Here is a 27,407-nt window from a genome sequence, read left to right on the forward strand (position 1 = left end):
TCAGAGCAACCATCCATCTGAAGTCTGCCCAATCTCTGCTATGGAAACGTCACCATGCATGGGCCTCAGCGGTATTAAAAGAAATTAAGGTTAAAATAAAATGTGATACTAAAAAAAAAAAAAAAGTTCTCTCTTGGCACAGTCAACATTTTTGCATGATGAAATTCTAGGATCACACTTTCAAAGTTTTATCAATAAAGAAGTGATTAATAATGGGAAGTGTTGAAAATATTGAACTTTCTGTATAAAATTTTTTTTACAGGGTCAAAAAAAAAGGAAAAAGAAAAAGACTTTAAATGTACAGCTCTACAGTGCCCTACTCTGGAGCTTGGTCACAGATTGGTGGACACATGACATTTTAACTAGAGGGCTTTTGTTTAGTCCTAACGAATAAGGACCAAAAGGGCTTAAGGACCATCTTGGTTTCATAAATAAACAAACGGAAGCCCAGAAGAATCAAATTACTTGGCCAAGCTTGGGCAGTCAGAAGCAGGGTTCCACTCAGCAAGCAAGCTGTCCTCTGTTCCTAACTTGCCCAAAGTGCAGATGAGGCAAGCACTTCCAACTAATCCACCCATTTTCTTTCTTCCTCAGGTCACCTGTGGTGAGGGCCAGGAAGAGAACTTATGTGGAGCCCTGGGTTATTGGCCTCATCTCTTTCTTATCCCTGATTGTCCTGGCAGTGTGCATTGGACTCACTGTTCACTATGTCAGATACAGTAAGTCTGAGGTACTCTGGCATCACATGACCTGCTCCAATTGTTCCTCATGGAATTTCCTGTTTTGGCTTGCCTCAGGGCTATTTCTTCATCACTGTGATTTATTTGCATTAGCTAAGCACTCTTTGAATGCTTAGGTGTTTGTTTTTGTTTATTTTTTTTTATTTTATGTTAATCCCCAGAAACCTAGGAGGATCCATTCTTCTATCTTTGTGTGACAGTGCTTCCTGCTAGGAATAGAATGCTACTTTTCAAAATAACTGGCAAGTGATCAAGGAATTCGTCAATAAGGGGACACCACAGGTTAGCTAGAATAAAAGGCCTTGAGCTAAGGTCACAGGATAGTAACCTTGATTTTTTTTTTAAAAATCAATTTAATCAAAATCTTAACATTCTAATAAATGAACTACACATTAGAATAAATCTCATATAAGGCTAGGCTCTGTTCTGTACTAAACTGGAGAGGTGTTCACAATGGCGGATTGCTAAATAAGAGCCTATGTATTTAAAATGTCATCTTGGGATGTTAGTGATGACAGAGGTCAAGGTTTACTGAGGTTCGTTATGAGGAGGCTCCCTCTGTTGTTAGGAGGGTTCTCACTGCCAGATGAACTCCTAGTTGCTATTATTAATCGGGTACCCAGGAGACTGCAGATATAACAACCCTTCTGAAGTTTCCCGAAACTGTTCCTTGGGTTTTAATTAGTTGACTCAACTGCGATCTCTTAGTTTAATATCTCCCTGTGTGAGTAGATTATGTTTTGATATCGAAGGCCCTGAAACCATAGAAGCTAATCACTTGATTCTAATTTAATTGGGAATTTGATGAAGGCGCTCTCCTGTATAGAGGAAGAGTGATCTGTAATCTGTAATATCTTCCTTTGTTATCTACAAAGTACAATTTCAATTTCCCAAACATTCCTTTTGGGTTGTTTAAAGAAAAATAATGCTCAAAACAAATATTTTTGGGATGGTGTTTATACGCATGCTGGTTTTTTAAATTGAGTTATCTTTATTTTGGTAGTAGAAATGTCTCTGAAATACTTTTAATACAAAAGAGTTGCTAAAAAACATTACAGTACAGATATGCTCTGAATATTCTGAGCCTCGTTATGGTGTAAGCATTGCTATTTCTCTATGCTTGTGGAAGGCTATGATTTACTCATTTTTATATTTCCAAAAAATTTGAAGATTCTTGGCATGTACATAGTAATTTTTATTCAATACTAAGTGATAAAAAGAAATGACATCCTTTTAGGACTGTCTGATTTCAGAAGACATCCCTAGGAATGTTAGAGACTGGATTCCTTTTGTGAGAGAAAAACAATGCTTCTTTCTCCATCTCCTTTGTAATTTCTCATAAGCCAGGTTTTGTAAGACGGTGAGTCTCACTCGTATGTGTACACTGAAAACTGGGTCATGCTTCCCAGCATCTGGCTCCAGTGTCACACTGCTTGGGTGATCAGTTCAGAAACTGCAACACACAATTCCCAGTACCCACACAGCACACCTGAGTAAACAAGGATTCTACTATGTTACTCTTTTGTAGGGATGACTTACCACCTGGGCGTGGAAACTAACAACAGATTAGATGAAACAATGAGCACTTAGGAACTCAGGTGCCAAACTCAATAGACACGTTACAGAATAAATAGGAATGTGGCTAGATTTGGAAAAACGTCATTTTGAGGCTCACTTTACAAAGCTCAGGACAGCTTAGAACTGTTTGTATAACTCCTGTCTAGTGCCCTTGGGGCTTTCTTTACACTTCTCTGGGCTGTGAATGTGTTTGTGAACAACACTGTAAGTCGTAGAATTACAAGCCTGTTAGAAAATTATCAACAAACTCACGTTCATCCATATTTTTAACATATTCAATATTCTTTAAATTCAAGAGTTAACCTACAATATCAGAAGCTTTATATTATGAAAACTTTGTGGCCCATTCAAGTCTACAGAGAAAAGCACAATCTTGAGTACATAAATTCTTTCCGTGGTTGATCCACGTGAAGTTCTGATAGCTGACCATGTTTTGCCTCTTCAAAATAATAAATTCAAATGGCGAAATCTATAATTTAAAAAAGCTGTGCTTACGTGACTAGAGGGGTCTCTTATCCTCCTCTGTATAACATTACTATTTAATATGTGATTAATTATTGACTACATCAACATCAGTTTGGAAGAGAAGAAAGAGCCTAAGTCTGGGTGAGACTTAGTCCATTTTCTTACAATAACTGTTTTCAATGGTCTTAGGTTATGATTATACTTATAATGCTTGGCACAACATCTATCATGGAAATGTGGTAGGCATTAATACCCACTGACGGTAGGCACAAGTCTCTGACTCTTTCGTATGTAGAAGAGGAAAGCTACACTCCATTAACTCTACAGTAGGCCAACAAAGCAGGTTGTGTGAAGTGGCAGGACACAGTGGATAAGAAGCAGACAAGACATCCCCTAAGCCCAGTGGGAAAACGTAAGTTCTGTGACAATGGAGTTCAGTGAATGTATTGATTGCCTTTGGAAGGCCATTCCAGGTGGCAGTTCTAGCTCTCTAAGTTTCTATTTTCTGAATCCCTTCCCTCATTTCTTTCCATCTCCGGCAAAAATATATTTTCTCGAAGTAGAGTCCAGAATTAATGAATAGTTTATTGAATGGGGGGGTTTCTATTTCTTTAATATAAAATAATTCATCCCTGGGAAGCTTCCGAATGACACATTCATTCCCATGGCACAACTGGCTATTCTTTGGGCTAGCCAGGGAATAAATAACACATGAGTAACTAGCCTGCAGCTCTCACGAGATATTTGCACAGCACTCCAGAGCACCAGGCATCTTGCAGAGATCTTATGCTCCATAAAATAGTATGATGACGATTTCTCTTTATATGGGGATCGCTCAGGAGCCTGAAGCAGGATGATGGAGCTGATGACCAAGGGTGGGAGCGTTCCTTCTTGTCTTTGTGTTTCTAGTAGTCAACAAACAGGATAATAACGATGCTTTGGGCATCTGATAAAAGTTATGATGGGTTTTGCCTCTTTCCTTGCAGATCACAGGAGAACCTACAATTACTACAGCACGTTGCCATTCACGAGTGACAAGCTGTATTCTGAATTTGGAAAAGAGGCTTCTAAAAACTTCACAGAAATGAGCCAAAGAATTGAAACTATGGTATGTAGCTTTGTTACCATGTTTACAACGCTGGGAGGTCCTAGTTTCTAAAATAGTCAATTGATCCCTGCATGGCTTTGAACACTGACAGAAAGGTCATACAAAAGGGATCCAAAACAAAACTTACAATACCTGACTTAGAATACTATATCCGCAAGGCCAAACCAAGTAACATCTAGGCATTTATAAATGCCACTCACTTTTTTTTAGATTTATTTTATTTATATGAGTACACTGTTGCTGTCTTCAGACACACCAGAAGAGGGTATCGGCTCCCATTACAGATGGTTGTGAGCCACCATGTGGTTGTTAGGAACTGAACTCAGGACCTCTGGAAGAACAGTCAGTTCTCTTAACTGCTGAGCCATCTCTCCAGCCCGCCTCTCACCTTCCCACACTTTTGTATTTATTTGTGATCAACATGGTCCAGGAACTCTGGGCATGTGAGGCTGAAGGGGATGGAGAGTAATAGCCATGGATTTCACATAGACCTTTAACCTATGGAAGAATCTCTGAGCAACAGAATTAGTGATTAAAACCATTCAGACTCATATATAAACACTGCTTACTTGGAGACACATCCACTGCATTAATTTCAGGTATGCAAGGTTGTAGAAAGGCAACAGTCGTTCTCCTGAGGGAGGAATGGAATAATTCAAAATGAGAAAATTAGTACCACAGACCAAAAGAACAAAAGCCTGAGTGATACATTGTCATCACTGTGCTACCTAGACAACAAGTTGGAAGCTTCTTGGCTAGTGAGGTAATTTATGGTATGAAATGATGGAAAGAGAACTGAAAAGCCAGTTCTACCCACCGGCTGTCAGTCAGTGATATGTCAGTGTATGCTAGATCACTTTTTTTCATTCTGGACAAATTTTTTTGTATGTTAATTTAGTCATTAAATTAATATAATTTGCAAAATGTCTTCTAGCTTCAATATTCTGAATAGGGATAGATGGAAATCATTTGTATTGGTCTGCTTTCGGTGCCATAGTGAAACACTCCAATAGTCTGCTTCCTAATGAAAAAGGGTTTATTTTGGTTCATGGGTTGGGAAGTGCTAGGCCAAAGGGTTACATCTGATCGTGGCCTCCCCTTCTTGTTGGCATCAGAAAGAGGCTTACCACATCACCAGAGAGCATTTGTGTAATCCCTTCTGTTCTCTCACTCTTCTTCAGAGCCACCAAGATTCAATTGATCATGGGCTGTGCCCTAGTAACCATATCTAATCCGACTCACCTCCCAAATGCCCCTCCTTTACCGTATGGTTTTTCATTCTCTTGCTATATTACAATGGGATTAAGTTATGATGCATGATGTTCAAACCATGTCTAAACCTTGGACCAATGACACCCTTTCACAGAAACTGTGTAGCTCACTGAGAAGGAAATCAGATCCTGGTTGCGTGTGTCCTTCTTGCAAGGAAGCTCTTCCCTAATGTTAATACTCATGCAAAGAGAGCAAAAGGAAACAGAGCTCAGAACGTCAGTATGTCACTATCCTCCCCCCCTTTCCCAATTTTTTGTGATGTTTTCACAAAATGAGTTTTCTAAGATTCAAATTGATTCAAACCTAAAGGAATAAAGATGATTAGTACCTTCAAAATAAATAGATACTCATTTTGAAATTACTTGTTACAAATAAATCCTTAAGTGAAAACTTCCAAGCGATTTCCCAGTGCTGGGACATATCCACAGTGTTGTCAGTGTGGCACCAGTTCTGGAGGACAGCACGAGGAGCCGAAGAAGCAAACCATGACATGAAAAGGTCACTGTTTCTGCTAATCACCAGCCTGGTCTCATTGCATCTAGAGAATATTCACAGGCTGGGAACAAGAAGGTCCTGAAATCTTTACTTACCCAAGCCCCCATGTTCAAAAGTTTCAATTCATTTGAGTTATTTATAGCAAGAAGTGTCTGCCCCCAAAACACTTCTGTCATCTGACTAGGTAAATTTCATAGCTATAGTTGTTCAGAGCTCCAATTCATGGGACCTTTCTCAGAGCGTTCCCATTTCGGAGCTGGCCACTTAGTATGTGAGCACACTTGGTAACTGTCTCATACGACACCATTACACACTCATTCCTGTGACTGGCTGTCACTTAGAAGAACTACATCATTCTTTCTCCAAAAACACGTGTCGAGAGAATTTTTTTCCTCCTTTAAGCTGTTTTTCTTACACATTTTATCACAGTGATAAAAATCTGAAAAATTAACATTGATGCTCCATTCTCTTCTTTTGCAGTAGAAGCTCTCTTTTTTTTTCTTTAAATTTTATTTATTGTGTATATGTGTACACTGTTACTGTCTTCAAATACAATAGAACAGGACATCAGATCCCATTCCTGATGGCTGTGAGCCACCATGTGGTTGCTGGGAATTGAACTCAGGACCATCTGAAAGAGTAGTCAGTGCTCTTAACCACTGAGCCAACAGTAGAAGTTCTTAACTTGGGGTATAGAAGATGAATTGACTTTTAAGGAAACAGTGTTCAGTTTTTGATACCCTTTGGAACAGAACACGTAGGTCCACGCTGGCCCCAGTATGGCTGTCCTTCTGAATAAGGAGTTCAGCTCTCAACACTGGAGAGGATTCCTCAGCTTCAGCACAGAGTGAATGTTGCTCAATATGTTTTGCCTGTTTATTTTTCTTTTTGCTTTTTTTGTATTTTAACTGTCTACAGAGCAGTGGTTCTCAACCTGTCGGTCGTGACCCCTTAGGGTCAGATCATCAGATAACACAGATGTTACATTATGATTCATAATCATAGCAAAATTACAGTTACAAAATAGTAATAAGACTATTTTATGGTTGGGGGGTCACTATGCCATGAGGAACTGTGTTGAAGGGTCATAGTATTAGGAAGATTGAGAACTTCTGCTCTAGAATATTGGATTACTTGGCGAATTTCAGAAAACTGTTCTTGCTGACCTGCTTTGAATATCTTTGTACAGGTAAAAAATGCATTTCATAAATCTCCACTAAGGGGACAACTTTCCAAGGCTCACATTATCAAGTTCAGGTATGTTGAAACTGAAATGTTGATTCTGGGTTTAACTTAATGCTGAAATTCTTAACCCGGTCAGTAATAAACATATTTTAAAACATTAATGATGTGATAGGATTCACCTTTATTCTCCTGCTCTATGAAAGTCATGGGCTCAACGTACTTTATTTAGTCTCCTATTTGAAAATGAAAATTTGCAGGATGCCTGCTGAGAACAGAGAAATAACTGTTGCTGATGCTACAATGTGTGTGTGTGTATGTGTGTGTGTGTGTGTGTGTGTGTTTGTGTTTATGAAAACTAACCATCAAAACTGGGGACTAATTTAATAGTAAGTAGTACCCTGCCCAATGAGATCTTTATGTATTCATGTCTTGTATCACCTGCCCCCTACTCCAGTTAATTTAGCCTATTTTCTTCTATTCTACATTTTTGTGCTTCAAACATTTACCAAAGAGGATTTCAGAACCCTTATCAATTATTACTAAATAGGCAAGGCCAGAACACAGTTTTCTACTGTTGTTTTGTGTTGGGGTCAAAGTCTTGTTGCATAATCAGAGGCTTGCCTTGAACTCCCAATCCTTTTTTTTCTTCTGAGAGGTAAGATTACAAGTGTGTAATTATTTGGCAAAATACAACATTTTAAGTAAAATACCACACACAGACCTTAAATAATATATTCTAACACATGTTATTTATATTTTTCAAAAACGATAAGAGCTGTTTATTATACTACTCAAATGACAACACTGAATTTCTTCCCAGGCTGTCACTTAGCTGATAGCTCAGAGGCATTGCTTGGATGGCTTTTTCCATGAAAAATTCTGTACTTGAGATGGCATCCTTTGTTGATCTCTGTCTACTTCATAAATTTCCATTCTCTCAAGGAGTATGTCATCTACCTGGCATCTTATGCTATTGGAATCCAAGTTTTTGCGTCCAGTCTGAATTGTTTTCACAATTTCTCTATTTGCTTGTTCTTGCACACCTGGCAAAATGTGAATCTCTCAACTCAAGAATCTAATCATCGCACTGAGAAACCTGAAGTTGACAGTCACATCTCTTTCACCCGAGCCCCTCAGGATGTAAAGTGACTAAGCTTTACCAGCTGTGTTTCCCACGTTGCTTCCCAGCTTGTTTACTTCTGTATCTCAGCCACCCTGCCTTTGCTCCTCACCCTTCCTTCCTTTGATGCTGTACCTTGAAGAAGCTCAAGCTTAGGGGAAGCATGAATGGCTAGCAGACCATCGAGCTAAGACACTAGCAGACCATAGAAGCTGAGGCAGTGAGTCTGACTGGATGGAAACACAAGGAGTTGAGCTTGATTGTGTCTGTTAAGTTGCAACTTAAGAGGAAAGCACAGCATTATACAAAAATGAAAACCAAGAGCCATGCATAATAATTCCACCCAAATTTCCTCCCTTCCTTACTTTTATCCCCTTTCCCCTCCTTCCCTTCCTTCTGGACAATAGTAAAGAAGACGATGGAGTGTTGGCTCATATGCTGCTGATTTTTCGAATTCGCTCTACTGAGGATCCTGAAGTTGTGCATAAAATTATTGAATATGTTCTGCGTGAAAAGCTGAAATATGCGACGGGACCCCCAAAAGTTGATCCTGAATCAGTTGAAATTAAAAGTAGGTTGGGTTGCCTTTCTCATTTCTCTCACCTACAATAATTCTAGAATTGCTTTAGGCATTAAGTAGAAAATTCTCTTGCCCTTTAATTGCTGAGGTCCTGACACCTGTAAGTCATTGCTTTGGAACTAAATTGGTGTTGACAAACTGTTCTTATTCATGAAGGTGTTCTAAGTGTAAGTCTCCCACGCAGGTTTTTATTCTCTCCTGGGACGTGTTTTTATTGGACCTTCTATGTTGGATACAGAATCTAATTGTATATGGAGAACGTAGCTTTGAAGATTCTCCTGTTTGTTACTTCCCACACATGTATGACACAGAAAAGCTTCAACATATGTATTGTCATAGTTGCTTTCTTAGGATAGTTTGCCATCGAACAACTATAATTCACTGTATATTCAGTTTTGTGTGTTTTTACTGCTGTAATTGAACAGGTTGAAGTAAATATTTTTTGTTTATTTTTTCTGAGACCATGAAAAACTATGCAATGTTATTTTATAGTTAATGCAAGTACGATCATCCTCTTGGTCCACGGGTTCTATACCCATGCAGTCAAAGGAGCATAGAAAAAACATTTTTATTGACTACACACATTTTTCTTGTTATTCTTTAAAAATGGGAAACACCTTTGTGCATAGGATTTGTATTGTCAGGTGTTTTAGGTAATCTAAAGAGATTTAAAGCACATAAGAAGATGCATGACTGTTACATGCAGATACTAAACCATTTTAGAGCATCATTGTGTTTGACATCTTTGGTAATGTCTTTACATTAATCCTTTATGTAAGACACATTCTTTCAAAGCTTTGGCATATTAATAAGAAGAAAGGTGGGTAGAGAATGGGCTAAATTTCCCTATCTTTCTTTCAATATTATTTTCAGCTAAAACAATTACCTAATTCATACAAAAATTGAGCAAAAAAAATCTATGGAAGGGTGTCATGTACATGTGTGCTTATTAGAATGCCGGTGCTTTCTTCCTGGGTTCTAGAGATTTGTAGTTCAAACACAGACATGTCCCCCTTTATTGCCAATTCCCCCTCCATTCTTGGTGCTGAGTTTAACACATGTGCCTTGTGCTTGTTCTGAGTCTTCCTATGCCCCTCCCCCATGTCATGTGTTTACCAGGATTCTGACTTCATAGAGAACCATGACTTTCATGAATACATGAAAGTGGCATGATGAGACATCATAGATACACAAGCTCCATATGCCTCCTCTGTCCATACCGTGTTTGAGTATCACACTGGACTTCACTTTCAAAGCACCAGTTGCAAGATAAAAGTATTAAAAAATTCAGGGTAGTAGCAGAATGGCATAGAAACAAGCACAGAGCTATTCTCAGTGTGGGAACAGGCAAAAACAGAATTTTTAGAAAGAAGTTGAGGTAGAGAATAGATTATTGAAACAGACTGTTGAGTGCATGAACAGTTACTAAGACTCAATAATCAATCCTTCTTATGTCTTCCATTTCCCCACAATGGCTAGATGGAGAAGGTAAAAAAAGAGTATCTGTAAGAGAGCCTCCAGTATATTAAAATTATTAAACATCAGATGTGTTCAAAGAGAATAGTTCTAACCACTGTAAAACCATTAAGTTGGGAAATGTGAATGCTTGGTACATTCCTTACCTCTTACTTGGGCAAATATTTGCACTTGGTTAGGTCCTCAGTGTTGAGGGTCACCAAGATATGGGTCAGCTGAATTGATTCTCCATATGGGCAGTCTATGTATCTAAATCCCTATCAGAAAGAAAAACTAGAGAGGAGTAACATTATTTCTAAATGTGATCACGGAGTTGGGCAGTGTGCTACATGTGTGCAACTATGCTATATTCATAGTGAAATATTCTGAAGTGATGCTTCGTAAAACTACCATTGAGTTTAGGGAATCAATATTACAGTTTAATGAGATATTTATTAAAGAAGGGGTATAGAATTCCAGAGTCCTATTTTCTGGTATAAAACTCATATTCTTAGATTTCAACACAATACTCCTGAGTCAGAATTATCGAGAAATACGACAGTAATTCACATTATAAATAAGTTGCCTAAGTGGTTCTCATCCACAGCAGAGCCCCAGGCTCATCGTTCATGGCTCTTTCCTCTTTGAAATGGTACAAAAATGCATCTCCATGATAACCCAGGGATACTGTCCTAGAACTTTATCGGCTGTCTGGTGTTGAAAAGCTCAGTGAAATTCTGTTATGCTCACCCTGTCTTTTCATAATTTGTGTTTATTTCAGAAATCAACAAGACAGAATCAGACAACTATCTCAACCATTGTAAGTTGAATGTATTCATTAAGATTGTGTTACCTGATTGCAGAAAGGCAACACTCTAGAAATTTACATGTGCCTTGTGTTGATTTTCCAGAGATAGAATAGTTTGGATGATTTGTATGTAGATCATGGCCTTATGTTTTGTCTTTGAGATCCATTAAGGAATAGCAAGACTGGGAGAATTTCAGTGCCTGTGACCATGGGAACGGAGGGGAGTGAGTTAGACAACTGTTGAAGAAGAAGCAAAACCACTCTATGCATGTGTTTTTTTGTTTGTCTGTTTGTTTGTTTTTAGCTAGAGACATAAAATAAATGTCAATCTACTCTACACAAAAGTATTTTGATATTGCTTGTTTACAATAGAAATTATAGGTAATTGTGGACTGTGGTATATTTAATGAAATTAAATACGAAATTTTAAGGATCTAGAAATTTCTAGACCTAGTTCACTCTCTCATAGCAGAGCAATCATATATATTCAAAGAACACATTTAACAGTTACAAAACTGGTAACAGGATATTCATTTTTTAAATGAAAGGAGGGGTAGTGAGATGGTTTAGCAGGGAAAGGCACCTGTTGCTAAGTCGAACAACCTGAAGTCAATCCCTGGGACCCACAAGGAGGAAGTAGAGAACCAACTACTGCATGCTGTCCTCTAGCCTTCTCTCTCTCTCTCTCTCTCTCTCTCTCTCTCTCTCTCTCTCTCTCTCTCTCTGTCCCTGTCTCTCTCTCTCACATACATACACACTCTCTCTCTCACACACTCTCTTTCTTTCTCTCTCTTATACACACACTTACATACATAGACACACATACAGACACACACACAGTATGTAGATACAAACATAGACACATGAAATACATAGATGTAATTAAGATAGAAGCTGAAAATGTTGATTAATTCATAAATGTCACTAAACCTAGAACCAAATATAGAATCCCATTATTTTAATGGCACAGTTTCTGTATCAATAATGATTATAAACATAGGGTGTGCTGGTCCTGTGTTTGCCAAAAGGGATTCACAGGCCTGCCCAAAGCAGCTTACACTCTGATATAACTAGATGCTTGAGACAAACTCATGACCACGTACTTTTAAAACAGCAGCCTTCATCCCAGGGCCTTGCTATTGCAGAAGGTATCATGCACCAATGTAGCCCTTTCATCATGATTGTATGAGGAAATGTCCCTGAGGTCTAGTTTGTCTGGATTAGGAGGAGCTCCACTAAGGTTGCACAGGATAGTCGCTCATAACTGAAAGTCTTATGATGCTAAGTAGCAGTGGTACCCAGGCTGAGGAGAAACTCAACTGTAAGTGAAGCTCAGGGAGAATAACGACAAAACAACCGTCAACCACAGGTGGAATGCCACTGTTTGCGTTGTCATCAAGGAAGCATGAAAGAAGTCATCATTAATTTAATTTGGAAGCAGAGAAATTGATAGAGAGGTCTAAGGCGAATACATTTTTCTGAAGAGAATTTCACAACATGCACAGGAGTCGACTAAATAAAACGCTATTGTTCACAGAATGATAAAACCATGAGAAAATGTTTGATCTATTAATCACAAGATAAAAGAAAACCGGGATGCTTGAACGACTGCTGATTCGTCTCCTGTCTTCTTGGCAGGTTGTGGGACACGGCGGAACAAATCTACAGCACAGACAAGTGTGAGGATTGTCGGCGGGACATCAGCCGAAGAGGGAGAATGGCCTTGGCAAAGCAGCCTGCAGTGGGATGGGTCTCATCGCTGTGGAGCAACTTTGATCAGCAACACGTGGCTTGTGAGTGCCGCTCACTGCTTTCGAACGTAAGTCGGGACCTTTGAGGAGGGGGCCAAAGAAAAGTGAATGTGATTTTACATTTTATGTTCATAAAACAGTTGATGAATTTTTGAGAAAGTTTGGCACAAACGGAAGATAACATGCTTATCACAAAACAATGGGGATCTCCAAAGAGGTTCTTCGGTCTCTGGAAATGAAAGTGTTTCCAAAGTACACTGGGGGGTAGTTACTCATTGATCAGTTGATGATACTTTGCTAAAGAATAAGGAACTTTAGGTCCTGTTTGAATTTTGAGCTTGTTTTCACAGAGAGCAACTGATAGTCACTGAGTATCCTTCTCAGAACCGAAGGTTGCACAGATGGTAGGTTTGATCACCAGAAGGATAGTACGAGAAAAAAGATAAGGAAGTATGAAACAAGTTCAAAGTAACAAACTTTATAACTGAACAGGTGATTTATTTTAGAAGGAGTGTTGAATTTTTAACCTGGCACCAAAATATTTACAATATACACCATAGTAGATCATTTTAAAGTTATCTTTGACCACTATGGACTTCAGAAAAATATATATCCTTGTAGGGAGAGGATGTGGGCATGTAGAATGTATTTACTGTCATTCAATGCAAGATTTTCTTTGTATGTGTTGCTTGTAGCCACTGATGGCAAAGACCTCTGGATGTGTGTGGACATCATGGTGCATGGGGTTCCATTTGACCTAGGAAAAACACTGTGGTTTTTCTGCCTGGCCTGAACACAGAGCTCAGCTCTCAGACTAGAAAGAGTTTATTTCTGTTGATATGAACTATGACAAAAATTATCTGATACTTTCAGATAAAACCATTCCTTATAAATTATTGCATTGATATCAAGGTAAGCTATAATCTATTATTACTGTTATTTTATTTATTTATTTATTTTTGGTAGGCACAAGGACCCATCCAGATGGACTGCTAGCTTTGGGGCCACATTACAACCTCCAAAATTGACAACAGGCATCCGGAGGATAATTGTTCATGAAAAATACAATTACCCATCACATGACTATGACATTGCACTTGTAGAGCTGTCTAGGCCGGTTCCCTGCACAAATGCAGTGCATAAGGTTTGTCTCCCTGATGCAAACCATGAATTTCAGCCGGGGCAGAGGATGTTTGTGACAGGATTTGGAGCATTGAGAAATGATGGTGAGCATCAGAAGAGAAGAATCACGTCTTGTTGACCTAATTTGGAGTTCCAAGGCATTTAAAGAACTGAGAGCTAAAACAAAATGCTGGTTGTTCATGCGGACTCGGGCTAAGGCAGGCTTTATGTCACTTAGAAGATGTATGCATTCTTTCTTGCCATGGCCTCTAGTTATTGATTGCTACTGTTACCTTAATAGTATTGTAAGGCATGCAAAGGAGCAGATATGCCTGTTAGCCCCTGAATTTCTATTTTTTTAAATGAGTGTGTGCCCCTGAATGGCGTGGGCACATGTGCATGCATACTTTTATATGCTTGGTGTGTTGTATGTGTATAGGCCTCTATCTATCTATCTATCTATCTATCTATCTATCTATCTATCTATCTATCTATCCATCCATCCATCCATCCATCCATCCATCCATCTATCTATCCATCCATCTATCTATCTGGTGTATTGTATATGTTTAGGTCTTATCTATCTCTCTATCGTCTATCTATCTATCTATCTATCTATCTATCTATCTATCTATCTACCTATCTGGTGTGTTATATGTTTAGGTCTTATCTATCTATCTATCTATCTATCTATCTATCCATCCATCCATCTAGAAACAAGATGTCTTTTATTTCTTTTATTCTTCTCTCATACATTACCTCCAAACCACAGTTTTCCCTCCCTCCACTCCTTCCAGTCCCCTCTTCCCCATCTCTCATCTCCCCCAGATCCACTCCTTCTCTCTTTCTCTTCAGGGATATCAACTAAACATGGCATAGCAAGTTATAATAAACCTAGGCATAAACTATCATATCAAGGCTGGATAAGGCAACCCACAGGAGAAGAAGGGTTCCAAGAGCAAGCAAAAGAGTCAGGGGCTCCCACAAACGGTAATAGTGACACAGAACTTGTAGGAGTGGCCAGTCAATGACTCGTCCAAGTTGAGGCCCACGCCATGAAAGGGAGTCCATGCCTGACACTACCTGGATGGCAAGAAACCTGAGTCTAGACAGCAAGAAACCCAGGATAGAAACAAACACAATTGGGAAAAAGGAGTTAGAATTTTAGGAATCCCGTAAGAATACCAAATTATACAACCACAACTTATATGCAGAGGGCCTAGAAGTTCAGACCCTTAGAAGGTCCATGATTATTGCTTCCGTCTCTGTGAGATCCTATGAGTCCTAATTAGTTGCTTCTGTGGGCCACGTTCTATAGTATCTTTGATCCCTTTTACCCCTATAATCCTCCCTCCACCTCTTCCTCAGGGTTCTCCTGTCTCTGTGGGTCTCTGCATTTGCTCTCATCAGCTGTTGGATGATGCCCCTCTGATGACAGCTGGGCTAGTCACTGATCTATGAGTATAGCAGAATATCCATTAGGAATCATTTCACTGACCCTTTTCCCCCAGTTGAGTTTGTTTCTATCCCGGGTCTCTGGCTGTCTTGCTTCTGGTTCGTGCAGTGTCTGGCATGGGTTCCATTTCATGGCATGGGCCTCAACTCAAGTTGGACTAGTCATTGGTTGGCCAGTCCCACAAGTTCTGTGCATATCTTGCAGGCAGGACAGACTATTGGATGGAAGTTTTATGGCTGGGTTGATATCCCAGTCCCACTGCTGGAAGCCTTGCCTGGTTAGAGAAGATGGCCAGTTCAAGATCCATGTCCCCCACTGCTAGGAGTATTCACTAGGGTCACTCTCATAGACTCCAGGGAGTTTTCACTGCACTTGGTTTCGATATCACCACCACCACCACCACAATGCCTCCCAATTCCAGAACTATCCCTCAGTATTTCTCCTCCATACCTGATCCCTCCTGTTCCCATCCCCATCTGCCCCAGTTCACCCTTCCCAGGGAAGTCTATGCTTCCCCCTTGAGTTCTCCTTGTTACCTAGCCTCTCTGGATCTATGGATTATATAATGACTGTTCTTTATTGAAGAGTTAACACCTACTTATATGTGAGTGCATACCATGTTTGTCTTTTGGGGTCAGGGTACCTTACTCAGGATGAAAAAAATTTTTTATAGTTCCATCCATTTTCTTGCAAATTTCATGATGTCATTGTTTTTAACAGCTGAACAATAGTAATACTTTGGTGAAATGTACCATGTTTTCCTTTTTCCTCTTTTCTTTATTCTTTCTTTCTTCTCTTTCTTCTTTTTCTCTTCTTTCTTTCTTTCTTTCTTTCTTTATTTATTTATTTCTTCCCTTCTTTTGTTCTTCCTTCCTCCCTCCCGTCCATCTGTCCATCTGTCCATTTGTCTGTCTTTCTTTCTTTCTTTCTTTCTTTCTTTCTTTATTTATTTCTTCCTTCCTTCCTTCCTTCCTTCCTTTCTTCCTTCCTTCCTTTCTTTTTTTCTTCTTGAGACAGAGTTTCTCTGTCTAACCGTGACTGTCCTGGAACTCACTCTGTATGTGACCTCTATGAGTGTGACCTCAAACTCATAGAGATCCATCTGCCTCTGCCTCCCAGATAAAGATTTTCTTCATCTAGTTTTTTGGTTAAGGGACATCTAGGTTGTTTTGAGTTTCTGGGTATTGTAACTAAAGCTGCTATGAACGCAGTTGAACAAGTGTCTTTGTTATAGAATGGAGATCCTTTAAGTATATACCCAAGAGTGATATAGCTGGGTCTTGAGATATATTGATTATCAATTTTCTGAGAAACTGCCATATTGATTTCCAAAGTTTCTGTAAAAGTTTACACTCCCACCATCAATGGAGGATGGTGCTTCTTGCTCCACATCCAGCATGAGTTGTCACTTGTTTTTGATAGGATGTCAGAAACCTAGAGCTAGCTACTTAATTAGACTGGTGGTCAACAATCCTCCATAATCCACCTGTCTCTGCCTTCCAAGAACTGAAGTTTCAGGCATGTGCTGACACACTAGGCTTTTATTACTGAATTTCTTACTAGACAATTATCCAGGTGAGAAATTAGGGTTTGATAATATACCCAATTTGAAGATTGAATAACCAAACAGCTCTTCTCCCAAACACAATCTTGTGGAGCTTAAACAATTTAAGGTTTTTTTTTAATTAGGCACTCAAATGTTTATTTAAACTAGTTAGAAAGTATTCCTTCAAATAGTACTCTTCTTTGGACAGTGGTGGCTTATACCTTTAATCTCAGCATTTAGGAGTCAGAGGCAAGCAAATCTCTGTGGGTGCAAGGTCAGCCTGGTCTACAGAATGAGAACCAGGACAGCCAGAGCTCCACACAGAAAAGCACTGTCTTAAAAAACAAACAAACAAACACCCTTAACTTTTCTTAAAACATGCATACACACACACACACACACACACACACACACACACACACACACGCGCGCACACACATACAACACACACACGCTACCATCTTATCTTTTTTTTTTTGAGGTTTATAAAACACACGTATCTACAAACATGACTGTTTTTTTCAGGTTTCGCCCAGAATTACCTTCGGCAAGTACAAGTGGACTACATAGACACCCAAACCTGCAATCGGCCTCAATCTTACAACGGTGCCATCACCCCTAGGATGTTGTGTGCTGGCTTTTTGAAAGGAGAAAAAGATGCATGCCAGGTAGGATTTGCTTATTAATATACTGTACAGTGACACGCTCACCTTTCACTTCAAAATAATTATGGATTCACAGGAAGCTGCATACATTTCACAGAAGAGTCACATGTCTTCTTCTATTTTTATTTTTTCCTGTAATTTATGTTTTTTTTTATTCACTTTACATCCTGGTTTCTGCCTCTCCCTCCTCTCCTCCAGTCCCACTCTCACAAATCCCTCCCCTCGTTACCCTCTCCCCTCCTTCTCAGAGAAGGAGAAGCTCCCCTAGGGTACCCTCCTGCTCCAGGGCATCAAGCCTCAGCAGGACTAAACACATCCTCTCCCACTGAGGCCTGACCAGTCAGTGCAGCTAGGGGAAAGGGATCCAATGGCAGACAGCAGAGTCAGAGGCAGCCTCTGCTTCAATTCTTTAAAGAACGTGTACTACATGCTCTTTTATTTTATATGTATGTGGCCATGTGTGTAGCGTGACATGCATGTGGGAGCCAGAGGACAACTTTCTGGAGCAGGTTCTCTTCTTCTGTAGGCCTGGTCCAGGGATTCAGTGCAGGGAGCCAGGCTTGGGGGCAAATGATTTTGACAAACTGAACCTTTTTGCCAACCCTCAAGTGTACTCGTTACCCAGTTTTCTTCCATGGTTACACTCACATAGCTATGATAAAACTATAGGGAAATGTAATTATGTATGTAGAATCCAGGGAGTTGACAGTGGCCCAAAAATATGCATCTAGGTCTATGATATTTTGCCATACGCAGATAGATTTATAGACCTGCCATTGTAATTAATACGGAGATTCCATCTCTGTAATCCTGTGATTTTCAGAATGTTACGTAAAGTCACACAATGACTTGTTTTGGAATTCCGCCTGATTTGTCTACTACTACTCTTGATACTTCTTTGTAGAAAAAAATTAGCAGCTCCTCTAACTGGTTTATGTAAATACATGTATTCGATATATACCTTATCACAGTCTGCTGGTATTAACTTTTTGCAGTGGAGTGTAGAATAGGGAAAAAACCTTCCTTTAAATCTCATTATGATCCTTTTTTATTAAATATCAGTAAATACAAATATTTACATTTCTTCTATGTGGAGAGCTACATTAGGAAATGTCTTCCTTCATTGCTAAGCATAACATCAGCTCTCAAGTGGAGGAGAAAGCAATCTGTTTACTTGAAGATTTTCAGGCCTCTTTCCTTTCAAGACTCCTTTTCTGTTTCAGGATTTCCTGTACGACTCCTTGAAACGTGACAAGGTTGCTTTGTTTTGTTTTGTTTTGCTTTTTGTCTGACAGAACCATTGCTTCCTCATCTTTTCTGAAATACAGTTTTTCCAGATGTGTGCCTCTAGAGTTGGACCCTTTTCTTTGGGCCTTTACGTTATGAGCAGAATCTACAGCCACCCGTCTTGCCTGTATGTGACTCTCTCTGTGACTTCGCTCTTGTCTGCAAGAAGATTCTGTTTGATATTCTCTTAGCATGCTTTTCCTCGGCTTTATTCAGCTCGGGGTTTGCTCAGTTCTTTTGAATCTTTATGTCCTCTGCTCACCCAAGGGTATTTTCAGCCATGTTTTCTTTGAATTCTTTTTTTTTTTTTTTTTTTGAGTTCCAACTTTGTCTTTCACTTCTGGGATTTGGAAGACAAACATGCTCTGTTTCTGGCGATAGTCCCAGAGGTTCATGAGGTGTCTATTATAGTCTCCACTTTATTTTTCTCTATTATTTGCTTGGGTGAGTTCTTAGATTCTAATTCAAGTCACTGTCCTTTTACCTCGCTTCTTCTATTAAGTTCATCTAATGAACCATGTTTTAAAGTTTGGCTATTGGATTATTACGTTCTAGAGTTTCTATTTTGTTCTCTCTTTGTGCCTAGGGATTCTTTGCTGAGATTTCCTTCCTTATTTCTCTAGTGTTCATCTGTCTCTCACATTGAGATACTGTGACTTTTAAAAGGGTGACTTTAAGATCTTTGTACGTGATACCACAGAGTTGGTGTCTGTATATTGCCTTTTATTGCTCAAGGGGGGAATTTCCTGGTTCTTCACAGAACGAGTAACGTCCACATGCATTCTGATATCTAACTACATAAGACTGCTGTTAAATTTTCTGTCTTAGGAGCCTCTGCGACTGCCACACTGACAGGATAGTATAAAGTTTTACCTCACTGCTAACCTAAGGACAGTGCCTCACTGTGTCTGCTCTTAGCTGGAGTTTCAGTGTCGCCGTGAAACCTTTGCTTTTATCACTTTGGCTGGACCACCTTGTCACCGGGTTCTTATAGATTGCTGACACCTCAGCGGAGTGGTTTCAATCCTACTTGGCAATTTCCAAAGTAATGACTCTCTAGTCATGTGTTCTCTGACCTCACTGTAATGAAAAGGGGCTTCTGACACATTACCTCATGGTTGTAGCCCATACTCCCCTGCGATGATTACAGAGGTGGGAGCAGAGGTCTTTGCTGTCCCCTAATAGGGAAGGTTGTCTGGGTGTCACATAGCCTGCTTGAACTCCAGTTTAGAGAGAAATGGGTCTGTTCATACAAATTTAAACTTAGGATTTTAAATTTCATCATAGTTCAAAGCACAGACATCTCTTGAAACCCAGTTTGTCTCCTGGTATAAACTGTCTATGGTTGTCAATTCTGTGTCTTGGTCGGTATAAAAATGCATCTTTTTATAAGGTATATAAATGCTTTCTTCAAAAACACCACTGATAAAATATTGTAGAGGAAAACAATAATAATAACACCCCTCCCCCCCAAAAAAAAACCCCAAAATAATTGTAGGTGGCTGAGTGATTCATTGTGTATGTCCTTCCTACAACTTTTACTTTGTAATTTAAAAGGACTAAGTTTAGCACGTTTTCTAAATCCCGCTTCTTTGAAATTTCATCTCATTTTCTGTGTTTCAATCTAGAGCACATGTATTACTGTCAAGATCTTGTTTTCACAGATTTTCATATTTTCTCTCGTGATTTCATGAGAACACTGCCTGTTTCCCCCTTCCTCCCATAGCCCCTTCAGACCACTAATGGTACCATACATATCTTTCCTGCTTTTCTCCCTGGATCAGTCATTTTAGCCGTGTTCAATTTGCTGCGTTGAGCTCTCAACCACTGCCAACCTTTCTGCGTGTCCATGGCCAGAGCTCAGGATTAGACTCACCGTGTTTATTTTTTCCCTCTCCTACCTTCATTGCTCCTGGGGTAACACGTGAAACAAACAAGGGTTATTCTGCAATCAACCTCCTCAGGCTGAAATCAAATAATGGAGGAGTTATTTGAAAGTACACTTGCCAATCTCATATTTGCAAATGTTTCCATTCACTACAGTATTTTATCCTGAATTCAATACTCAGGGCACTTTAATGATCCTCCCGAAACATAAGGGAGTAGGAGGGCACCTGAGTGTCAATTGTGCACACCTCAATTGAGGTAGAATTGTCTCTCAGTTTTCTACCCTTGTTGGGTTCTGTACAGCTTTAACATCACAAAAAGGCTAGTAACCAATAACGATACTGTTACGCTGTTAACTGTGTCTGGTCTTTTTTTTTAAAAAAAATCTCAGTGTTTGGCAGATTTCTCTTTTCTGTAACATGATCTGTCTTTGGATTTCTTGACTCCTTTGGTTTGCCCTCTGTATTCTTTATATCTGGGAATTTAAAATTCAGATATCATATGAATTTTTCTGTATTGTTTATATTCCCGTTCAAATACACCATCTTAAAAAAATTAACCGAAATTGCTTTAATGACTTCCCCCCAAGATCCACATCTGCCAAATTAAACTCCTGTCCAAATTTAATCTCAAATTTCTACTCCAGAACCATTTCCATTCACATTTTATGTTCTTAGTATGAGATGAAAAAAAATTTTTTTTTTTGGTTCTTTTTTTCGGAGCTGGGGATCGAACCCAGGGCCTTGCGCTTCCTAGGCAAGCGCTCTACCACTGAGCTAAATCCCCAACCCCATGAGATGAAAATTTAATTGCCATCTCAAACTCTGTAGGATCGTAAAAATGCTGTTTTTACATATTTATTTTTTTATTACTTTTACTATGTGCACATGTGTGTCTGTGTGTGGATGTGAGTGCAGATGCCTGTGGAAGCCCAGAGTGTTGGATCTCCCTGGAGCTGCAGCTATAGGCATTCGTGAACAGGCTGTCCTGAGTACAAGGAACCAAACTCCGGCCCTCTGAAAAGTACTACATACTCCTAGTCGTCGAATAATTTCTCCAGCCTCAAATGTTAATGTGTTTCTCCTCAGTAACAGATTATTCACCACTCTCTGGTGGGTTGAATAATATTAATGAGGTAATGTATCAGCTAAGTCCACAGTACTGTTGTTCACTCTTCAGCTAAATGGAGACTTCCGGCTGTGTACCGGAATCTGAGGCCCAAACTGCTCTCCCAGCAGCAGAACGCCTTTTTTGTAGGTAGCTGAACACGCCTTCCCCCCTCACCATACTTGAAAATCGCTGCGTTCATTATAGTTTATCTTGGCTAAATAACACATTCTTCCTTGGTGAGCTGAGATATAAATGAACAATCTCTCTGTTTTTCCTTAGGGTGACTCCGGAGGCCCACTCGTTACTCCGGATGTTAGAGATGTCTGGTACCTTGCTGGAGTCGTGAGCTGGGGGGATGAATGTGGCCAACCCAATAAGCCTGGTGTTTATACGAGAGTGACGGCCTTCCGAGACTGGATTACTTCCAACACTGGTATCTGAACCGTAAAGACCCAGAGGGATGAAATGGATGTTTTCATCCACAGACTGTTCCTGGAGACATACAAATGTAGAAGAAGCCTTGCAAATCAGGAGGGCCTGAAACGCCACACTGAACAATCTGAAATGTATATTTCCTTCCCAGCTTTGCTCTTCACATGAGCATCTCGCTGCTGCCAGAAGAACTCTGCCAACCCACACTCATTTATTTCCTACAAGTTTTCTGTCGCCCAAGTTTTGACTCGACCATCCAGTATGTACGCAGGCATACATACGAGGTGAAGCGACCCTTTCCTTCATCCGTCAGCTTCTCTCACATTAGTAAATGTCTACTTTTCAGGTGTAAGACAAGGAATGAAGTAAAATATAAAAAGAAAAAAAAACCCTTACATTAGCGATATTTTAAAATAGAACACGGGGAATGATCATATTCATTATAAAAGACCAGCAAGCAGGTGTAGCCACAGACTGCTCAAAATTCTACGTTGGAGAAGAAGTTGGGGAAACAGAGAATCTAACATATAGCTTAATTTTCTTCCTAAATCACGAACAAGAACAACACAAGAGCTATTGTTTCCTGTGGCTACAATAATCATATGAACTCCTTGTCATTACAAAGATGTACTTGTTATGAACCGATCAAAGCAAAGATTGTTTATTTGCAGTTGACTTGCAGAGGATGTCAATATACAGCCAATGGTGAATTACACCAAAGACCTACTTGCTGCTTGACATTATGACATGAAAATTTAATGAAGGAATGGAGGGTGTGGAGTGCAGTACTGATCAATCTACTGAGAAGTTTCTCCAAGTTTGAGGGTAAACTAAAGGTTTATTTCAAAATAATCAGCTTCCCCTGTGTGACAAAATAATTGTATAGTTGAATGGAATTTAAAGAGACTCAGTCTAAACTGATGACTGTGGTGGGATTATCCTTAACCTTTTCCAGACTGCAGATCTTGACTGGAATAAGGTCCAGCTATGGGCGTGTAGCAGTAGTCATGTGATTGTAGTTGGGACCTGGTCTTTTCCTCTGAAGTCATAGCAGATATGCTTCCTCTGCTGTGATGTTCGGCCTGTGCATGAAAAATGGGCATGTTACATTCATCTGTGCTGAGATGCTACTCGCTGGGACAGCAATATAGGGAAGGCATTCTGGAGGCTACATCGACGCCATGCTTAATCGGTACCCACTTCAACAAAACGCTGAAGAGAAACAGTGTGACACTGGCCTCCTTTGTGATTTGAGTTTGACAGATTATTGCTGAGTCATTAGATATCCTACATCCAAATGATCCGGAAAGTAATGAACTAGGACTGATGTTGTGCTCTATGACGTGTTAATGGGAAGTTTTCCCACCAAGGCATTCAGCAACCATCTCATCATTATATACAGACTCCAAGAGAAGACATAATTCAGCACGTTGTACCGTAGGATAGTCATATTGCAAACTAATGTCATGAAAAATGTTAACTTCTAGTAACTTAAATCCTATTCACGTTTCCACTGATAATTGGGCACTTGTCTAAAATATGAAAACTGACATGGGTTGTCAGTGTTCAATATTCTGAATGACTGTTTTATTTATTAAACTTTTGGGGGAAATTGAGAAATGATAAACTTTAAAGGTATATAAGACTATTAAAGTTAGATTGCTTTCAGAAACCTGCTAGAATGTGATTCAAGTGGCTGGAGAGATGCTCTGAGGCTAGAGATTCACACAGTTCTTCCAGAGGACAGACGTCTGGTTCCCAGCACTCACACTGGACAGCACATTGGACTTCAGCTCCTAGGACATTCAACACCTTTGGCCTCTATGGGCATCTTCTTCTATGACCACACACAGACTACACACCTACAGAGAGTAGGAGAGATAGAACTCCTTAAAGAAGATTATACCACGTGGTGTCCAGCTGTAACCTTTGGTATCAAATACCAGCTGATCAGTCCTTAAAATATACTTGTAAGTGGTATACAGGCTGAGCAGACTGTGTGAGTGTGCATGCGTGTGTGTGTGTGTGTGTGTGTGTGTGTGTGTGTGTTACATTATACATAATGTAACAACAAATAATGAAAAAGAGAGCATGAATTTGAAGAAAGAGCAAGAAGAGACAAATGGGAGGGCTAGGAGGAAGGAAAGAAAAGAAATAATTAAAGAATAAATTACAACAGTATACTACTCACATAAGCCTCTAGGTGGCATTCTACAGCTGTGGGAAGTTACTAACTTCTATTCTAAAGCAATAAGAATTTAAGGACATTTGTGTTTACAAAATACAGCGAAAACAGAAGTCAAATTTCTGTTTCTTGGTCTCAAAAACCACAAAATAAATTTTATGTTTGAAAACAGATTTATGGGTGAATTCATGTTAATTTGGGTCATTTATCAGTATCTTTCAGATTTCTGATAAACTAAGGTTGGATGATTTGAGGAGTTAAATTGAACATACATTTTAAAGGTTTAAATTTAAAGATAGTGCTATGTTCCTTAGATAAACATATGTAGTGTTTCCTTATATAAAATATGTAAAGAATAGTAGTTTGTGTCACGACGAACTTTTTTTTGCTGCTCAAGACAACAAAACAAAAAGAGAAAGCACAAACACTTCTTTAAATGTTATATGAAGTAGTCATCACAATGCCATATCATTAAAATAGCACGTTGCTTGGAGAAATAATATAGAGTGAGTTTTAGTGTTCTTCAGGATTTCAGTGTGAACCATACTGCCTAGCTGGAGGAGGTTAAGAAGTAGTGATTGCAATGTGCCTTAATTATACAGAACAGGCATTTCTCTTCCCTATCTTTTATCCCATACCACCAATAGACTTTCCTCCACATAATACTCTTTCAAAACACGCTATTCAATGGCTCTTTTATTTATTTCATTATGCAGAAAGCATAACTTTATTATGCAGTCCTGTGTCAATTAACGATATTTTCATCAATGACATTCCATGTGTAGGATGGTGCTCCCATAAGAGCATTCTAAAATGGTGCTAAGAAGCTTCTCTAACCTTCTGCCGTTGTAGCCATCATGATGTGCAGGATACTGCATTATAAATGTATTTGTAGTTATACTGGTGTGACCAGACCCACTGCACTGTCATTCTCATGACAGTTTAAGAAGCTTTTACTTAATAATGATAGTAAGTGACCATAACAGTCGTTCATGTGTCTACTATTCTGTAATTTTTATTGTTAACTGAGGATGTACGCCTTCTACATTAAAAACGTTTACTGTAAAACATTGCGTCCTGTTATGCCATCATCATCATCGTCACACATGTTGGGTTGAGCAACTGAGCTCTCGTCTAGTTTTGCGCACACGATAAGATGCTCATTTATGCCAATGAAACATCCGGTGCTCCTTCTCTCAGAATGCGTCCCATCAGAAAACAATGCTTGGCTGTATTTACATACTTGTTTTAAAGCTAATCACAGAGCTTACACTAACTGTACAGCGGAAGCCAGTTATTTAAATAACTTAAGTCCAAATCACTCATCTGTAAGGAAAAGTATTTATTCACAGTTCTTTATAGTAGTAAAAAGAATTAATGTTTGAGGATTGTTAACACTTTCTTAGACTACCATGGGTATTCTACAGATGATAGTATAACGGTTGCTATAATTAAATTGTAGTCTAATTTTAAACAATACAATATACTATAATAGTTTTAATGTATTTATCATAAAATGAAATGGTTAGACCAACACAATGATTTATTGTTTATGTTCCTTTAACAAAATATTTATTTGAGATTATTTCAAAACACAATTGTCAAGGTGGACTCTCATTGTGAAGGTTGACTGTAGTTTTCATGTCGGATTTTTAAAGTGATAAGCTTTATGGATCATAGTGGCTGGGTTATCAAGAGACCTAGAGTCTATTTTAAATCTGGCTTCCTCTATAAATGTCTCTGGGACCCCCTGAGTAGGTAGGTAATCTCTTCTGAGATGCTTTATTACTGTAAAACACTTTCTCTTTTTTTTTTTTTCCGGAGCTGGGGACCGAACCCAGGGCCTTGCGCTTGCTAGGCAAGCACTCTACCGCTGAGCTAAGTCCCCAACCCCTGTAAAACACTTTCTTTTTTTTTTCATATTTTTTTTTTATTAACTTGAATATTTCTTATATACATTTCGAGTGTTATTCCCTTTCCCGGTTTCCGGGCAAACATCCCCCTCCCCCCTCCCCTTCCTTATGGGTGTTCCCCTCCCAACCCTCCCCCCATTGCCGCCCTCCCCCCATAGACTAGTTCACTGGGGGTTCAGTCTTAGCAGGACCCAGGGCTTCCCCTTCCACTGGTGCTCTTACTAGGATATTCATTGCTACCTATGAGGTCAGAGTCCAGGGTCAGTCCATGTATAGTCTTTAGGTAGTGGCTTAGTCCCTGGAAGCTCTGGTTGCTTGGCATTGTTGTATTTTTGGGGTCTCGAGCCCCTTCAAGCTCTTCCAGTTCTTTCTCTGATTCCTTCAATCGGGGACCTATTCTCAGTTCAGTGGTTTGCTGCTGGCATTCGCCTCTGTATTTGCTGTATTCTGGCTGTGTCTCTCAGGAGCGATCTACATCCGGCTCCTGTCGGTCTGCACTTCTTTGCTTCCTCCATCTTGTCTAATTGGGTGGCTGTATGTGTATGGGCCACATGTGGGGCAGGCTCTGAATGGGTTATCCTTCAGTCTCTGTTTTAATCTTTGCCTCTCCCTTCCCTGCCAAGGGTATTCTTTTTCCTCATTTAAAGAAGGAGTGAAGCATTCACATTTTGATCATCCGTCTTGAGTTTCGTTTGTTCTAGGGATCTAGGGTAATTCAAGCATTTGGGCTAATAGCCACTTATCAATGAGTGCATACCATGTATGTCTTTCTGTGATTGGGTTAGCTCACTCAGGATGATATTTTCCAGTTCCAACCATTTGCCTACGAATTTCATAAACTCGTTGTTTTTGATAGCTGAGTAATATTCCATTGTGTAGATGTACCACATTTTCTGTATCCATTCCTCTGTTGAAGGGCATCTGGGTTCTTTCCATTTTCTGGCTATTATAAATAAGGCTGCGATGAACATAGTGGAGCACGTGTCTCTTTTATATGTTGAGGCATCTTTTGGGTATATGCCCAACAGAGGTATAGCTGGATCCTCAGGCAGTTCAATGTCCAATTTTCTGAGGAACCTCCAGACTGATTTCCAGAATGGTTTTACCAGTCTGCAATCCCACCAACAATGGAGGAGTGTTCCTCTTTCTCCACATCCTCGCCAGCATCTGCTGTCACCTGAGTTTTTGATCTTAGCCAATCGCACTGGTGTGAGGTGAAATCTCAGGGTTGTTTTGATTTGCATTTC

General features: G+C 39.5%; 1 protein-coding gene across 1 annotated transcript in view; it reads left to right on the forward strand.

Moving 5' to 3' along the window:
* Positions 1 to 25,271, forward strand: part of Tmprss11e (transmembrane serine protease 11E) — a 44,392-nt gene extending 19,121 nt beyond the window's left edge. The window contains 9 exon segments of the mRNA NM_001419628.1: positions 595 to 719; positions 3,770 to 3,891; positions 6,848 to 6,915; positions 8,371 to 8,534; positions 10,780 to 10,818; positions 12,445 to 12,625; positions 13,524 to 13,783; positions 17,207 to 17,349; positions 21,910 to 25,271. Of these exon segments, the coding sequence (NP_001406557.1) occupies positions 595 to 719; positions 3,770 to 3,891; positions 6,848 to 6,915; positions 8,371 to 8,534; positions 10,780 to 10,818; positions 12,445 to 12,625; positions 13,524 to 13,783; positions 17,207 to 17,349; positions 21,910 to 22,071 (1,264 nt within the window). The 3' untranslated portion in view covers positions 22,072 to 25,271.
* The last annotated feature ends 2,136 nt before the right edge of the window (positions 25,272 to 27,407 follow it).

This window comes from Rattus norvegicus, chromosome 14 (assembly GCF_021556685.1).
Source record: "Rattus norvegicus strain SHRSP/BbbUtx chromosome 14, alternate assembly SHRSP_T2T, whole genome shotgun sequence".
NCBI lineage: Eukaryota > Metazoa > Chordata > Mammalia > Rodentia > Muridae > Rattus > Rattus norvegicus.